Below are 18,750 nucleotides of genomic sequence, written 5' to 3'. Positions count from 1 at the left end.
TTTTACATCAGTTTATTCCGGTGACATACAAATAATAAGATATACTTAGTCAAGAGTTATGGGCACATGTTTATTGATTCAACATTGACCAAATAGGAAATATTCCAAATACTTTTGATTCTTTATTAAAAAAAAACAACAACAAAAGAAAAAAAACACACAAACAAACAAAAAAACTATTCTGGAAAGTTTTAAATGCTGCCTTGTGCATTTATATAAATTATGAAGATTCCTGGGCTCTCTACACTAACTTTGATACATCATAATAGCAATATTTGTTTTCTGGGATTCTACTGTCAGCTGTAAAAATTTTTAAAAGTCTATAAATGAAAGAATCGCTTCCTTCAGACTTGCTGCAAAATGAAACCGATAGACTCAAAATTTGCCTGTGAGACAGAGATATGGCCATATGCCAGTGATAAGAATAGACACTCCTTTCTTCCTCCAAGCTGTAACTACAAATAGCAATGTGTGTGTGTACATGGAGAAAGAAAGAGGAAATAAGAACAGATGTAAGAATATTAACAGAGAGGGAATGCCATTTTTAGCACTGAATTGGTGTAAATGAGGAAGGCAAGTAATAGAATCATACAGTAATGGATAATAGCTCCTGAGAAATGGCTCCCTTCTCTCTCTCTGTTCAAAGCTCTTTGGCTTTTGGCCAGATGGAGTTTTCAATATTTTATTAAATATATTTTGATTCCTGTGATCAGCCTGGATGAGGCTGGTTTTTAATAAAAGACACTCTAAACATAGAGTTAGAAAGAGTTTCCTGGAATTTTTCTCTCCGTGCACACATTACAGGCATACTTCAGAGATATTGTGGGTCCTGTTCCAGACCACCACAATAAAGCAAGTATAGCAATAAAATCAGTCATAATTTCTTTGCTGGTGGAGGGTCTTGCCTTCAATTTGTGAAAAATGCAACATCTGTGAAGTGCAATAAAGGGGGTACAATAAAACAGTGTATGCCTGCATACTACGTACTTGTGTTTGAAGACACATGGCAGCTATTGAATTTGCTAAAATGGGACTAGATGGTGGATGGCTAAGGAGCCAGCGCATTAACAGGAGGTTAGCTTGAAATTGAGGGTGCAGAGAGAGGAAACTAGCTTTGTGAATTTAAATTAATTTGTGACTCTTATGCCTGGGAAGAAATCAAAGAGAATACCCCATGGTCTCCTGCAGTGCCCATTCATTTCCAATTGGAAAAAAAGGTTTTAGTATTCAGAAAGCATGAACATGAAAAGCAAGTACTAGTTATTTTAAGGAAGACAGTTACTCAGTTGTGCAAAGCAGTATTTTTTTTATTTGTTTCTGACACAGATACCGACAGTCCATAATTACATTTATCTATACCTCAGTTATTCCTTAGATTCAGCCATGTAAGTTTAGTGTTGCTGTTCCTAAAAAATAGTTTAGGAAAATGGCCCCATTAAAAGAAAGTCATTGTCATCACAGGATTGCATGCATTCCAGTTTGCCCAAGACAGTCTAGGTCACACCTAATGTCTTAGAATGTTATAAAGAGCATTACCTTTCATGCTAAAACATGTCCCAGCTTTAGTAATTTATATAGTCAACCTGCCTATGTATACTGAGGGAAGTCAAAAAGATGTAGCCCTGAGGCCTTTGGGAAAACCTGTGAAAGTAGGGAGTCAAACATAGATTCCAGCTGGCTTCAGAGGCTCAGTTAAGTTGTCCAGTGTAAGGTCTAATAGAAAGTTTATGTTTGTATGTATGTATGTATGTATGTATGTATGTATTTATGTAAGTGCCTTTAAACAGAAACCGCTCTCTCCACTTTCACTAGTATGCCTTCTCCGTGCCTCTTCAGGACCTAAACCCTGAAGACAGTTGTGATTTTATTTCCGATTGTGAAGTGTAGGTAAATGTGTCAGGTTATATCATCCAAGATGCTTCTTAATTTTTAATAATCTATTAATCAAAGACAGTGACTGGAAATACTTAAGTTTTGTACTGCCATCTTTTTTTTTTCTTTCTTTTTTAAATTCTTTATTTCTTTTATTGTACTGCTTTCTTAAATGCAAAACAATTATGTTCATGATGATAAGGAGGAAGAAGAGGAGGAAGAGGAAGAAGAGAAGGAGGAGAAAGTATATTTCATTTATCAATTTCTACTTGAAAGATGCAAAACTATTCCCATATTGAAAGGAAGTGGGCTTCTTGAGCATTTCAGAAGAATAGCTTTGTTTAGACTGTGTCTACATCACTTTTCATAGTGTGGCCCCATGGCCTTTTTTGAGATGATTTCAGAAGATCTGTGAAATGAAACCTATTTTAATGATAATATTTTTTCACTATGTTGACTTAAGAATGTCTTCGATGAAACAGTAAACATTATTAATTATATAAAATCTCAATCCTTAAATGCATACCTTTTTAATAGTCTGCAAGTCAAAATGGCAAATACACACAAAGGATATCTAAGTATGGTGGTTTTTGAGCAGTGCACATTTCTGTGATCATTTGAGTTTCAAGCTGAATTAGCTACTTTTGTGTGTTTTTTTCGTGGAACACCATTTCTACTTGAAAGGACAATCAACAGAAAAACTCTAGCTATTCAGACTTGGGGCCTAGTTACACATTTTCTCAAAAATGAATGAAGTGAGCTAGTCAATTCAAAGAAAATAGTATTTGCTGCCAAGGATGGATTCAAGCTTTTAGGTTAAATTAGAAATTTGGAAGACTTGTATCTGCCACTGGGATCTTGACAGCTTCTCAACATTAAAAGGCCTTTTTGATGGGATTGGTAGTGATAGTAACAAATGAGATTTTTTGATACTATATAATGAAATGTGTCAACATTGGGAAGATCTGTTTAATTCAGTGTACCACTCCAAATGCATTGATTGATGTGACAAAATCATGCATGGGTAAAAGATGCATTCAAAATGCAAGATAGACCAATGGATTTTTATATAGCATCGCATATGTACTCTTGAAGTGTTTATCGATATGGTGTCAGATTCCACATTACAACTAACTTTCAAGAAACTGTTTATTGAGTTTTGATGTAGAACTAAAGGATAAAATCTACAACTATCTGAAAAGGCTATTAAAATATGCTTCCCTTATTCCACCTACATATCTGTTCGAAGTCAGATTATTTTCAAGTAATTCAACCAAACCAGCCTATTAGAACAAAGCAAATGCAGAAAGCAACAGAACAATCTAGTTATTTTCTATTAAACCACTTTTTAAAACCAATTTAAAAATGTACAAAAATTTAAAGTACTGCAGGTCTTCTCACTAATATATTTATTTTGGAAAACATAGTTGTTTTAAAGAAAATCTTATTTTTGTTGAGATGTAAGTAAATATTTGATAAATAAATTAATATTTTAAAAATCTCTCATGTTTACTTTTAAGATGGTAAGTATTTATAGCTATAACCTACATAAACATAAGCTGGTTGGGGTCCTCAATAATTTTTAAGAGTATAAACAGTTTGAGAGCCACAATTTACGTTACTATTCATTTTCCTTATGATTGTGGATCAGTCCTTTCTAACTCAGATAACAAATTAAGCTAAAGTAGGTCAACTTTTCTATTAAAAAGTTAGAAATAAAGAAAGGGGGAGAGAGATAGAGAAGGGGGGAAGACGGAGAAAGAAAAGAAAAGCAGAGAAAAGAAAAAAGAAAGGAAGGAAGAAAGAAAGAGAAAGGAAGGGTAAGCAAAGGCAGCACGTTGGCTTGAGGTGTTTCCCGATTGTCACTCAGTCTGTGTGTGTCAGAGATCAATATCACTGTAATGACTCTTTGCCCTTTATTTACATACTATCCTCTTGCTCCTTAGGAGGATTCGCTGTACTGCCCGTGGGATGACAATGAGGGGTCCCACAATCAGGCCAACATTTTCCCCAAACGGGAAAAAGCTTGAATCTTAGTCCATGCGAATCACAACTGCTTGTAATCAATTTAGAAAAAAATGGTTGTGTAATTTTGTGCATTCACTTCCATAAGCATCGTATTTAAAAATTCTGCTTTTGGAGTTTTTAATATAAAAATATGACATTAGAAAAAGAAATTAACTTTTGCTGGTCTGATTTTAAAGCTATTGTCAAATGTTTTCTAGAAACCACCCTTGCACTTTCCTCCCATTTTTATTTTAAAATAGGGTACACATACCTCGCAGCGTATGAAACATGTACAGTTTAAAGAATAAAAATAAAATGACCATTTGTGTACCTTTCACCCAATTTTTGAAATATAACATTACAAACTGTTGTCATTTGCTATGATTAAATCATGTTCATTAATTCACTGGAAAAAATTGTCATGTTTTATTAGCTGAATAACTCTATCAAGACGGGGGTGGGAGATGAGGGTAAGCGGGTTCAAATATATGGTGATGGAAGGAGAACTGACTCTGGGTGATGAACACACAATGGGATTTATAGATGATGTGATACAGAATTGTACACCTGAAATCTATGTAATTTTACTAACAATTGTCACCGCAATAAATTAAAAAAATAAATTAAAAAAAAAAAAAAAAAGATCTGAATAGTTAGCTCCCATATGGTAAGGACACTAGAGTTTAAAATAACTCTTTATTCTAAAAATAATGTATGTTCTTATAAAACATTTACAAAATATAGAAAAATCCAAATATCAAAGTAAAAACTGCCCATAATGCAATCACACAAAGATAACCTTGACAATTGTATCACTATCCTCCCTATTTTAAAACATAAATACACTTTCCTGATGCTACTCTTTAAAAAATCAAAGGAGAAAAATAAGGCAAAAGTTTCGAAGGAGAAAAATAAGGCAGATGTCAAGTTTGATAATGTCTCTGTAAATAGCCATTATTACCTTGGTAGTGCAAAAACAGAAACCAAAAACCAAACTAAAACAACAAACAAACAACAAAGGTTAGTTGGTAATTTAAATTGGTGGGATTTTTGTTTGTTTGTTGTTTTCATTTTCACGTATATATTTCAGTTATCTATTGCTGCATAATAAACCACTCCAAAATTTAGTGACTTAATATAATTTATTATCTCTTTTAATTCTGGAATTTATACTAGCAGTTTCTCAGCTGGTTACAATTTGATTCACTTGTACGCAATTGGCAGAGATAGAAGGTTCAGGATGACTTCACTTATCTATCAGTTGGTGCTGGTTTTTGGCTGGAGGACCAGATGGCTAGACTAACTCACATGGTAGTCTCAGAAAGAGACATGTCAGAAACTGTAAGGCCTGTTGAGGCCTTTTTTCCAGAACACATACTGTATAACTCCTACCACAGTCCATTGGTCAAAGCAAGATCCAGGTCCAGGCCAGATTTACATCCTAGAGAACTAGACCGTCACTTCTGAATTGGAGGACTCAAATAATTTGTGATCATATTTTATCCATCGCGATGTTGTGAAACTTATGAACTATTTCCTATTAAAGAACATTTCTATGTCTCCTTCACTCCAGTTCAGAGACATGAGAATATGCCTTGAGGTCAGAATCTCAAATCCCTTCTGGCTGGATAAAGGAGCAGATCTGATAGATAGGAACGGGTTGATTCGTTAATCCCTTAGGATGAGAAAACAGGACAAACCTAATAGATGAATTCCATTAGAAGGCTCCAGCCCCCTTCCCCAAACAGGCAGGGGAAAGTATAAAAGTAGCAGCCTTTTGCCTTAGTCAGTGAGCACCCCCATTCGGGACCCCCTACCACTTGGGAGCTTCAACCTCTTCTCCTGCCTCTAATAAATTATCCTCTGTAAAAACAAAACAAAACAAAACAAAAAAGCAAACAAACAAACAAAAGAACATTTCTATAAGAAAATTTGGGAACTTCCATAATATTGTAATTTATTAAATTAGAAAATTACAAAGGAATATGTCTGGAGAAATGAAACCAAATTTCTCTTCCAAAAGGTGACATTTCCATACATATGATTAGGGTCACAAACTTCAGTGCCTATTTAGCCACAAGATAATAGATTAACTGGAATGGGCCAGGTCAAGAATGAAGTAATCTGGAATATTTTTGCTCTGTCTGAAAAAAGTAGTAGCAGATAAGCCCAGTGCTACCTAAACTACTAATATTTTAAAATAGACAAAATCCCAGCAAGTCATTTTGTGTATCTCAGTAAACTGATTCTAAAGTTTACATTGAAAGACAAGAAACCCAGAATAGTGGGCACAATACTGAAGAAGGAAGTCAGAGGATACGCACTGCATGACGTCAAGACTTATTATAGAGTTATGATAGTCAAGACAGTATTATGTTGGCAAAATAGTAGGGAAATAGATCAGTGAAACAAAGTAGAGTTTCCAGAAATAGACCCACACAAATATAGTCAACCGGTCTTTGACAGAGAAACAAAACCAAGTCAATGGAGAAAGGATAACCTTTTTAACAAGTGATGCTGGAACAGTCGAATATCCATATGCAAAAAAAAAAAAAAAAATCCATTCCTCGATTGCTTTGAGTTTTGGTGATTATGAACAAATCTGCTATAAATGTCCATGTGCAGATTTTTGCCTGGGCATAACTTTTCAACTCAATTTTGGTAAATATCTTGAAGTGTAATTGCTAGATTGTATGGTAAAACTATGTTTACCTTTGTAAGATACTCCCAAACTGTCTTCCAAAGTGGCTGTACCATTTTGCATTCCCACCAGCAATGAATGAGAGTTCCTTTTGCTCCTCGTTCTTATAATCATTTTGTATGCCCATAGTTTTGGATTTCAGCCATTTTAATAGGTGTCTAGAGGTATCCTATAATTGTTTTAACTTGCGATTCCCCAGTGACATATGAGGTTGGGCACATTTCATATGCGTAGTTTCTACCGGTATATCTTCGGTGAGCTGTTGGTTCAGATCTTTTGCCCATTTTGTATTGATTTGTTTTCGCATCATTGAGTTCCAACTGTTTGTTGTATATTTTGGATACATGTCCTTTATCAGATGTGTATTTTGCAAGTATTTTCTCAGTTTGTGGCTTATTTTTTCATTCTCTAACATTGTCTTTTGCAAAGACGAAATTACTAATTTTCACAAAGTCCAACTTACCGATTTTTCCTTTCATGAATTGGTTTATAGGCAACGTACCTAAAAATTCATTTTCAAACCTAAGATAACCTAGGTTTCTCATATGTTATCTTCCAGAAGTCTTTACAGTTTTGTTTCATATTTAGGTCTGTGATCCATTTTGAGTTATTTTTTGCAAAAATATAAGGTCTGCATTTAGATTTTTTTTTTTTTTTGCATATGGATATTCGACTGTTCCAGCATCACTTGTTAAAAAGGTTATCCTTTCTCCATTGACTTGGTTTTGTTTCTCTGTCAAAGACCGGTTGACTATATTTGTGTGGGTCTATTTCTGGAAACTCTACTTTGTTTCACTGATCTATTTCCCTACTATTTTGCCAACATAATACTGTCTTGACTATCATAACTCTATAATAAGTCTTGATGTCATGCAGTGCGTATCCTCTGACTTTCTTCTTCAGTATTGTGCCCACTATTCTGGGCTTTTTGTCTTTCAATGTAAACTTTAGAATCAGTTTACTGAGATACACAAAATGACTTGCTGGGATTTTGTCTATTTTAAAATATTAGTAGTTTAGGTAGCACTGGGCTTATCTGCTATTACTTTTTTCAGACAGAGCTATCAAATCACAAAAATACATGGAGGAACCCTAAGTGCATATTGCTAAGTGAAAGAAATCAATCTGAAAAGTCTAAATACTGTATAATTTCAACTATATCATATTCTGGAAAAGGCACAAGTATAGAAATAGTAATTGCCTGGGGTTTGAGGTAGGGGTGAAGGGGGATGGATAGCGGAAGCTTGGGATTTTTAGGATGTTGAAACTATTCTATGTGATACTATAATGTTGGATGCATGACATGCATTTGTTAAAATCTACAGAATGTACAACACAAACAGTGAACCTTAATGTACACTATGGACTTTAGTTAATATTAATACCTATATCAGTTCATTAATTGTAACAAATGTACCACACTAATGTAGGGTGTTAATTGTAAGGAAACTGAATATCTAGGGATGGGGAGCTAGTATATGGGAACTCTATATTATTTGTTTAATTTTTTTACAAATAAAAATAAAAATAGAAAATAACAAATTAAAACAACCATTTTGTGTTGCATGATTTTGTTTTCTGATAAAAGAAAGTATAAAGGTGAAATGTTGGTTCTTCCATGGATAAATAAGTAGTTTTGTACATAGGTCCCAGGTAAAATTTCCCTAGAATAGCAAATTACATAGGTCCTACTTGATGTTTTCTATGGGTAGTATTATAGTACAGTATACTATAGTATGTTGTGTGGTATACTGTAATATATAGTATATAGTATTTTACAGTATATGTAGCTGAGACATTTCTACTGAGGAACAGGGTGGAAGAAAGATTTCAAATGGATGGGTCTCCATTATAACGGTAGCTATTTGTGATAGAAATTTAGTTTCAAATTTTGGGAATCTGTTTATTTCAGGAAATTTATTTTTAAGTAATACTATTTTTCAAACCATTTTCATTTGATTTGAAAGGTCACTTTTCAAAAAGAAAGTGACACATACCACCAGCAATTTTTTAAAGTTTTGAGATATTTTTTTACAATATTGGTTTAATAAGGATTAACACATTTAAAAAATTCTTTCAATATTTTCATTGTGAAGAATATTTATTTTTGTTGCTGTAACAACCAGAAACTGTGAATTTCCCCTTGTTCACCCCAATATTACTTCAGATGACAATTGCTATCTCAACTATTAACTAGAGAATTGGTGTTCTTTTATTTACCTGTAATCAACTTGTATGGAGTTGGGTCAGGCCAAGGATGAATAACAATGTTATTTTGTGTCCCAGATCTCCTCCCACCTCACTTTTTCCTTTATCACCCATAGTCCACACTATGACCCACAATGGTTAAATCTAATCACCCTTGGCAATTCTGCATCCATCCCCATCTTAGTTTTTAAGATTTCATTGCCTCATTTTCTTTGCTTCAATATTGTTTTGAGTTTGTAAAATAACCAATTGAATGCTAATTCCATTTAATGTGTTAAGTTGAAAATAGCCTAAATTAAACCTTCATAGAGGGATGTGGCTTTTAATGGGGACCTGGAAATAAAGCATCTTAAACAAATGAACTTTAAGTGATAGAAATTTAGTCAGCAGGTCAGGTCAGAGGATGTTACTACAGCTGGGAGGATTTCCTCCAAGCCCACCTAACTATAAGGCTTCTATTGGTATGTCCCAAGCATGAAGAGTTCAATTTATATGGTAAACACAAGAGAAGCTCTAACTCCCACAAAGCTTTCTCTTGACAGTGTTAATCCCTGTGCTTATGATTTTGTGATTTTTTTTTTCCTTATTCCACCTGATATAATCTTAGCAAGGGTGAATCAAATGAGTTCTAAGATGAATGGAATGAGTCCTTAGGTTGAATAGACACTGTTTCAGTTGCCTGCTAGTAAAGACGAGTAAGTTGTATATACAGAACTAGGAAATGCACTGGGTGAAGTAGAAGGATGCAGGAGCTCTTCATTTACCCAGAGTCTCAGCTGTAAGGACAAACTCAGTCTTTGTAAAGTTATTAAAAATTAAAAATAAGCAGAAGGCTTAGAAACAGCCAAAATTATTGTTATAAAAAAACAAACTTTGGGTAACTTATTTTTTGAAGACAGAAGATATTTTCTCAGTACCTTCTTTATTCTATACCTCTATATTTGTATGCTATTTAACCAAATTCTAAAATGTTTGTTTATCTTATTTCCCAATCCACAGAAGCAATAAACAAAGCAGAAGGAAATGGAATAGATATTAGTAGAAGGCAAACTGAATATATCAAAAAGTTTAGTATAATAACATTTAGAAAAGTTACTGATAATATTGTCTTGTTCTCAATGATGATAAATCAACAAGGCTTGTAGCCCAAGTGACGGACTTCTTTTTCCTTCTGCCTTATCCCACGATGTCATCAATAGCTAAGAAAGTTCTATCACAATCCTAGAAACTAGGGATGGAAAAACTCTTTTAGGAGATTATTTCCTAAGTTTCATTGGCATTTTCCATGTTTTCTGTCCGTCTTCATCACAGTGTCTTTTTAGGAAAAAAAAAAAAATGGTTCGTGCTCCATCATTTATCTTTGCAATGTTTTTCATAAAAGATGTGATGCTGTGATTTCTCCCCACAGATCCAGGGCTGCATAGGCAGCTGTATTTTCTGCAAAGACCATCCAATGTAGTAGCCATTGAAGGGAAAGATGCCGTCCTGGAGTGCTGTGTTTCTGGCTATCCTCCCCCGAGTTTTACCTGGCTACGAGGAGAGGAAGTCGTCCAACTCAGGTATTATGAATTGAGGACTTTTGTGAAATATATGTTATTGTTTATCTCTTTCTAATTTGATATACTCGTAAGTATCTAGAAATGCTAGGTTTTTTCGTAATAATTGAATATTTCCCCGCATTCCTTGACATTATACAGTATATGAAAGACATTTACCCACTGGATTAAAGGAATGGGGAACAAAGTCAAAATCCATGATGTCAATTAGGGAAGGAAATTTAGAAAGCCAGGATTGCCATTGAGATGGTCCTGCCCAACTAGTCTTCAGCAAAGATATTGGGAAGATTTCATCCTAAGGATGTGATAAAGAGTGTGAAATAGTTTTTAAGAAACCAAAATTTCCTGAATTCAAATGTATTCAAATATATAAGATTCAAATATATAACATCTGTGCATTTTTTAAAACTCCAATTATATATCTCACCATCTGTGTTCTAACAAATATTTCAGGTAAGGCACGTGGTGAAATTGGCTGGCTTTGAATTACTGGACATTAATATTAAGGCATGGTTAGAAAGTAAACTCTTAACAGAATGGAACACTTAATCTAAAATATTTTAATTAAATGGATTTCACTTAAGAAATTAATTTCATTGATTTTGAGTTCTGGCGTACTACTTTTTAGCACACTTATTTTCTATGATGAAATGTATTCATGGACAATAAGTTATTCTTTAAATTGCATCTGCCTCAAATACTTATTTATATAACAACAACATATGGTAAGGTATGATATCACAATACTTCCTTTTTTTTTTTTAAGTTGAAGTTGAACTAATTTATTAAATGATGAAAAATTAAAATACAATTCCAGTTCAAATAGGACATCACAAATTAACAAATGTTCCACAAGTCTGTAAATTTATGCCCTCATAAAATTAACAAAATTAATGTTTCATCTGGTAAAATCTACTGATGCTAGTTGTGAGTCCATTAGCTATAAGTTCAAAATTATGACAAGAGGATTCTCCTAATACTTAAAACTGCCTCACCTAACCATTTATTTAGAGCCTTGTGCAGTTATGGTTAATGGACTTGAGAAATAGATACTCAATTGAGTTTTGGGAGTGAGTTAGTGTATGTGAGGTGAGGACCCCAAGACGTGGTTATATCACAAATACTTCTGAGAATGTTAAAGCAAGTGTGAAATCTGTTTGCATCTTTAGTGTGTCAAGATGTGTTCTCTGAATATACCCAGCTATTCTTGGTGAAGTATGACACGTGGCTTTGTACAAAGATTACTAAATTGAGTGGCATGACATGGCGTTGACTTCTACTGTGAGGCACCATTTCTATGGACCTTGGAGTTTTCAAACCCAGAGTAGAAAACTGGCCTAGACGAACTGTAATTTTTTTTCTCAGCACTAACATCAGTTCCAAGTATAATCTACTTCATTTATTCGATCACTGCACACAGACTTCCAATGGGAATAGTTTACCTTGAATAAGTCTTTCCAATTTTATAATTTTAACTTCCGTGAAGTTCATTTCAACCTCTGAGTACCTTGCCATATATACGTATTTGTTAATCTACTCTCAATGTCTATGCCTTATGTCTTACAGGTCCAGAAAGTATTCTTTATTGGGTGGAAGCAACTTGCTTATATCCAATGTGACAGATGATGACAGCGGAACTTACACCTGTGTTGTCACATACAAAAATGAGAATATTAGTGCCTCTGCAGAGCTCACAGTCTTGGGTAAGTGAATGGCTTGAGATGAGTTTACATTGTACTCTTCAAAGTATATCACTGTGACACTTTAAATGCTTATTACCAAATTGCTTCCTGTGTTTTTTTAGTAGGAAATTGTAAAGTCTAAATACTCCACACATATCTTTTCTCTACTTTGATTAATTGCATAGAGATTGAATGAAGTGTTTGAATACTTGCTCATTGATTAAAACCCAGATCACCACTCTTTAATCTAATTATTCCAGTGATACAACTGAAACCTACCAAAAATTATTATTTAAAAAAAATGTGTTAAATAACAAATGAGAGGTCCCAAAACATATTATCTGGGGAAAATAAATGAAGAAAGAAATGAGTGTGATAAATTACATTAAAACTATGCACCTGAATGGAAAAGTCAGCTGTCATTTGAGATGACAGGGTTTCTGACAGTAAACTCAGATGTGTTGGTAAAATTGTTTTGTTAATATGGAAATACTGTAGATGTTATGTTGAAAGTGAAACATTAAAATCAAATACATCTAAAGAACTTGCACGGCAAGAATCCAATGTAAAGGAATTTAAGGGGCATGAATAGGTTCACATTATTCAGAAAAGCGGGATCATTGTGTGTCACTGCAAATTAATCATTCTTACGTGTGGTAGGTATTCAAACAAACACAGACTTTATCATCTACTCCAGAGTTCTTCTAGCCACTTTCATTTGAATTATGTCGTTTGGAGAAAGCACCTTAACATTTGAATTCCAGTTGCTTTGTACTGTAACAACAACAAAAAAATTGTCTACCAGTCTTTGGATTTTTCCCTATAGAATAAATCTTTATATCTTTTAAAGAGTCCAGGAAAAATCATAGACTCTTTAAAAGTTACACAATAGAAATGAAATGGTTTGGTACACTGATTACATCTGCTAGACTATGTCATAATATTATTTTGCTATCCATTTTGCTTTAGAAACTGCTTTCATCTGCAGACATGGTAATAATGTTTATGATGGGTAAGGCAGCGAAGTTGTTTGTTCTTTGATCAAACCATAAATGTTAAACTAAGAATAGGAAAAGGACTTTAATTCTTTGGTTTCAGAGGTAGCGTTATTCTAAGTAAAATATCATCTGTCTTTAAAATGGCAACAATTTCATTTACTCTTATTTTATATGCTATTTTTATTTTTTTTATTTTTTTGTCGAAAAAAAAATTGACATTTGTAACATCAAAGTACAGTAACACAGAATGGCTACCATAGAAGTTATCTTGAAATGTATATTACTGGTCATAAAGCAAATGCAGTTACGGAATGAGCTAGAATTTATAGTGATAATAGGTAAACCTCTAACTGCAAATACATGAGGTCAAATTTTATATCAAATGAGTGCACAATATTTAGATATATAACACTTCATTGATATCTAAGACAAATGTATATGAATTCTGATTTCTAAGACTACACTTATTAGCCAAGAAATATATGCACAGACATACATATTTGCACACATATTGATATTCATGGCATCTTCCTCTCTGTTATGGTGTACATGTGTATGTTCTCCATTGTTTATTATTGAGAATCATTTTGTTTCCAAGTTTTATTTAAAAAAACACTGAGCTGATCATATATGTATATATATATATACGTATATATGAATATATATGTGAATTTACATATGTGTGTCATTTATTTGCATTTATTTGCACATATTCTAAGGAAAAGTTTTGCAAAATGGTTTAATCCTACCAGCAGTGCAAGATTTTGCCCCTCGTCAAAAGAGTACATTTTTCCCAGCCTCTAATATTTACTTATCTAAAATTTTATAAAATGGTGTCTCTTTGTTCTAATTTTCATCCTCAATTAACTCACATTTCTTTTTTATGATTTTACTGGACATTAGCATTTTACATTTTGTTAGTTGGTTATCAATCATTTTTTTAACCTTTATACATTTATTGAAATATTCATCTTTATTTTGTTGATTTGTAGTAACTCTTTACATAGAAGGAATAGTAACTATGCTGTGTATGCTGCATGTGTGTATTTTGTTGTTGGTGTTTATTTTATTTTTAGATTTATAAAGTCCTTCTTTATGGCTGTTGGCTTTGTTGTTTTTACACTTACGTTTTTGTTCTAAATGAACCACTGTATTTCCAAAACTTGAATATAATTAATTACACGTTGAATCTATAAATTAGAAGCATTATTAATTTTTAAAAAAATATATGGAACTGTGCTTATAACATGGGTCTTTTTTAAGGGGGCGGGGGTGAATCCTCTTGGTAACTGGGTTTACATTTTAAAGGTTTCCTACAGACCTAGAATGATGTCTAATTATTGCAGAAGGCATGATTTAATTCTGGAGGTGGTTATAATACTGTTAACTATTAACTATCCAGGCTTTAATATGAATGTTGATATGGTAAAATTTCTGACAGAGTCTGTGCGTATTCTGATAAAAGGTTAAGCTCATCTTGCAGGACTGAATTTAAATGGAAATAGAATTTATTACTTTTTTTTTTAAGTGGATGGTAAGGAGAAAACTTCATTGTCAAATTTATTCAAATTTAGTTTTAATCATTTTTAAGAATTTAAGCATAATTTAAATTCTTTATAAGATAAAATTCCATAAGAAATGTAAGCTTGTGCTTATAAACTTTAATTATATATTTGATCAGACTCTTTCAACTTGTGGTCCTTTCTTGCACTTAGACTGGCTTTGAATGTGAACTTGAAAAAACTAACAGACTTTGCAACTAGGGTATCATTTTATATACAAGATAAAGAGAAATGCTCTGACAAGTTTCAGGGCTAATATACATTAAATGTAATTTAAAGCATTTATATTATAGAATGAAAATTGAAAGTTCCAGAATAATTAAACCTCTTGGAGAAATCTATATTAGAAAGGACAACCTTATCTAAGACAAATAACATATAAATACATTTATGAAGGTATTCTTAATAACCATTTATGTTAATGTTTCTGACCTATTAGAATAGCCATCAATATAGTACCAGAGGACATATTTTAAGTACATGTACTGCACTAGGTTCTGGGAAGGCTACAAAAGGTTTGAAGTCTGGCTTCAATGGGATTTCAGTATAATTACAAATTTATACAATCAATTGCTCTAATGACTTCTGAATAAGATTTTTTTTCATATTGCATGTAACATGAAATCTGTAAAGATATGAAGAGTTGATAGTCTCTACTCTCATAAAAGACAAAGCCTAAAGCAGTGGTGGCAGGAGAGGTCGTGGGGAGGGGGACGCAGAGTGAGTCTCTCTGGACACTGTTACCAGCTTCCATTTTGTTTAAATTACTAGTGCCATGATTTTCTTTAAAATTCTTCCTTTGAAAAATGACCTCAAAAGAAGTATTCTGTCCATTCTTATTTTCAAAATGTCCCTCTTCCTGACTCAGGAATTATAATCACCATTTCTGAAAATATTTGCATTTTTTCCTTTATCTACCCATCTTCACCCTCATGCACACCCCCGTACGTGCAGCAAGACAACCTTTAATAACATTCAGGAGATTTGCCTCTCCTTAGGTCTAGATCTATTCATTGTCTGAATCAGTGCATAAATGCATACTGTAAAAAAAGTTTGCTCTTTAACCAATAAAGTCTCTGACCTTGGACAAGCTCTGTGCAGTGTTCATACACACACAAAGAGAGAGGTGGAAAGTTTACCCTTCAGTAGAAGCCATTAGGTCTAACATACATGAGAAAATGAAAACATTTTTGAGCTTTCCAGAAAGGATTGTAGAATTCTTTTTAAAGTGGTTTGCAGGAATATAAACAATATACTATTAAAAGTTTACCTTTGTGTGTGGGTTTGTTCAGTTATTTGCCTTATTAACTTTCTAGAGAAATGTTGGCTAGACTTGGCACAAACTGACTTTGCAGGACACAAATAAGTCTGCTAGGTCAGTCCTTTGCACATCATTGAAAGCTGGAAACCAGATGTAAGAGTGCTTCATATCTTCCACGACATAAGTAGCACATATCACTTCACACAGTGCTTGAGTTTATACTTCTCCCAAGTAAACATTTCTGGAACGAAGTCCTTTGAGGCAGGTGTTACCCCTGCCTGAGATTCTCCTTAAGAAACAGGGATCCCTGTGTCATGTATATATTCAGAAGGGCTCTCTCTATTGACCCAAGCATGTACACCTTATTCAGATATCTTCTTTAATCTGACATTAGTAGATTCAGAATATTAAATTATATTTTAATATATATTACATATAAATATATATGTCTACCTGTGTGTATATACATAAGCACATATATGCGTACGTGCATGTATACGATATATGCACAATGCACACCTATTCTCTATTTCTAAGAAAAATTCTCTTCAGAATCCATGCCCATATTCTTTCAAATGCATGTGGCTATCTCAACCATTAAATAATGTACTGTTCCTGCACATGGTTAGAGAATAGGTCAAGCTGTTCAGAAAGGTTTAGAAAAATGATCATGAAAGAGAGTTCAGAGAAAGCAGTTTAAGATACATGGGGGAAATTAAATATTCCTGTTAAAAAAACCATTATTTTGTGATATAGTGGGATGGAGAAGTCCACCTTAGTAGCTCACTTTCTTTCAAAAATGCTTTTGAATAATAAAAAAGATGGCTGAGTATATAGGGAACTAACCAATTACAGTTTCTAGCCCCAGATATACAACTGAACCACAGAATTGATTGCAAAGCAGCAACGTGTGCTCTGCCAAGGACTCTGGGCATAGAAAGGCGCGTATGACAGAGATCCGCGCCTCAAGGACTTGTTAGGTCAACAGACAAGAAGGTGGCAATTACTAAGAACCCAGAGGACAGTTGGGAAAAAGGGAGGTGACGGGCCCTGAATAAAAAGTTCAGCTAACATGAGAGAATTGGAGTTGGGGTGTTGGACAGAGGTGCAAGGGGAGAGAGGTCTGGGCAGGGGGCAGTAACTGGGCAAAGGAAGCAAGTGATGGGCAAGGGGAAATGATAGATGTGACAGAAGATTGTGGGCACAAAAGCGATCTGCTGGTGGACTGGAAAAGTGGTATAGATCCTAAATATTTTGGTAAAGTGGTTAGATTTTTATCTTAAAGGCAAAGGAAAGACATGGATAGATTTTTGAATTGTGGCTCACTTGCTGTTTCATCTTGGCCAGTTATTTAACTCTATAATCCTCAATTTTTTTTTAATTGGTAAAGAATGATATTGACTTCCTCAGAGGAACCAGTGACTGCTGGGGGTGTGAGAATTGGGAGAGGGAGATTTCAGAATAGCAAGGCGTAGCTTTGTGTGCTCTGGGAAATAAAGGAATACGTATAAGATATTCTTCCAGCCCTCATGAGAAGCATAAAGTATAGTTGCAAAGATTAAACAAAAACAAACAAAATAACACAAAACACCACAAATGTTAAAACATCCCATGGACTCTCTCCACACCTAATTTTCCTCATCTATACATGTACATAGCAATAACAGTTCCCTACAAAATTGGCATGAATCGTGGGGGACTCATACAATGATGTCCTAATGATACACAGACATTTCTTTGGCAAGTAATCTTTAGAAACATATACAAAAAAGTAGATTTGTTGTGCAAGGATGATATCAAAATATGTGAGACAGTGTATATTTTTCTCTATACCTCTACAGGCTGCTATTCATGCTTTATTCCCAAATATATTAGGAGAAACTTAAAAACAGATGCCACGTCTCGTGGATCTTGGCCACTTAAACCCTCGGTTTGTTTTCTTGCTCACCTGAGCTTTACACATAAGAACTGCAATTCTATGTGCATCATGCATACGAGTAAGTCACCTAACTTTCTATCCAAATATTGTATAAACTCTCCATTGATACTCATGATTTTTTTCATAGACTATGGTTATGGACTGAATTGTTTTCCCCCAAATTCATATGTTGTAGCCTTAATCCCCAGTATGACTGTATTTGGAGATAGGACCTTTAAGAATGCAGTTACGGTTAAATGAGGTCATGAGAGTGGGGCTCTATACCAATAGAAATGGTGCCTTTATAAGAAGAGACATCAGAGCACTGTGTCTCTCACTGAGAAACCAGGACATGTGAGGACAGAGAGAAAAGGCACAGTCTGCAAGCCAAGAAGTGTCTCACCAGAAACCAACCCTGCTTGATCTTAGACTTCCTGTCTCCAGAACTTTGAAAAATACATTTATGTTGACTAAGCCGCCCAGCCACCAAGGTATTTAGTTATGGCAGACTAATATAATCACAGAAATAGTAGTTGTTCTATGCATTATATTGTTTAAAAGATTCTTGATCAACTTTGCAGAGACATGAGCTACAATGGAAAAGTAAATTGGCAATATTTATTACATATTATTAATACTGACAATCCTAAATTCCCCGGAGTGTGAAAAAAAGTCCTTCTTATAATAGCAATGAATCAAAACACATTTATCTGTTTATATACTAGGTTATGTGTAGTTCCAAGTGTCTTATAAATTTAATATTCTCCTATCTTAGTTTTTCTTCAATATCATCATCACATCTTTATTTAATAACTTCTAAGTAAAAGGTACTACTTTCTTTTTAGATCCTATTATTTTAAATGATCAGTTCCCATTTTATTAGTAAGTATACCATTAGCTATGAGGAAATTGTGTTTTTTCTTTTCTAAATCAATTCTTAGATAAATCCAATTTACTACAAGCGCGTAAGTGTTCATAGCCGATC

General features: G+C 33.8%; 1 protein-coding gene across 3 annotated transcripts in view; it reads left to right on the top strand.

Annotated features, from left to right (window-relative positions):
• The window catches only part of DCC (DCC netrin 1 receptor), a 1,035,569-nt gene that overhangs the window by 496,902 nt on the left and 519,917 nt on the right, over positions 1 to 18,750 (top strand). For all 3 annotated transcript variants that reach the window (XM_074339962.1, XM_074339961.1, XM_019721869.2), the window contains exons 4-5: positions 10,197 to 10,347; positions 11,911 to 12,047. In XM_074339962.1, coding sequence (XP_074196063.1) covers positions 10,197 to 10,347; positions 11,911 to 12,047 — 288 coding nt within the window. The remainder of the gene's footprint in view (positions 1 to 10,196; positions 10,348 to 11,910; positions 12,048 to 18,750) is intronic.

The sequence above is a fragment of the Rhinolophus sinicus genome, linkage group LG09, assembly GCF_036562045.2.
Source record: "Rhinolophus sinicus isolate RSC01 linkage group LG09, ASM3656204v1, whole genome shotgun sequence".
Classification (NCBI taxonomy): Eukaryota; Metazoa; Chordata; class Mammalia; order Chiroptera; family Rhinolophidae; genus Rhinolophus; species Rhinolophus sinicus.
This window is presented reverse-complemented; position numbering and strand designations above follow the sequence as displayed.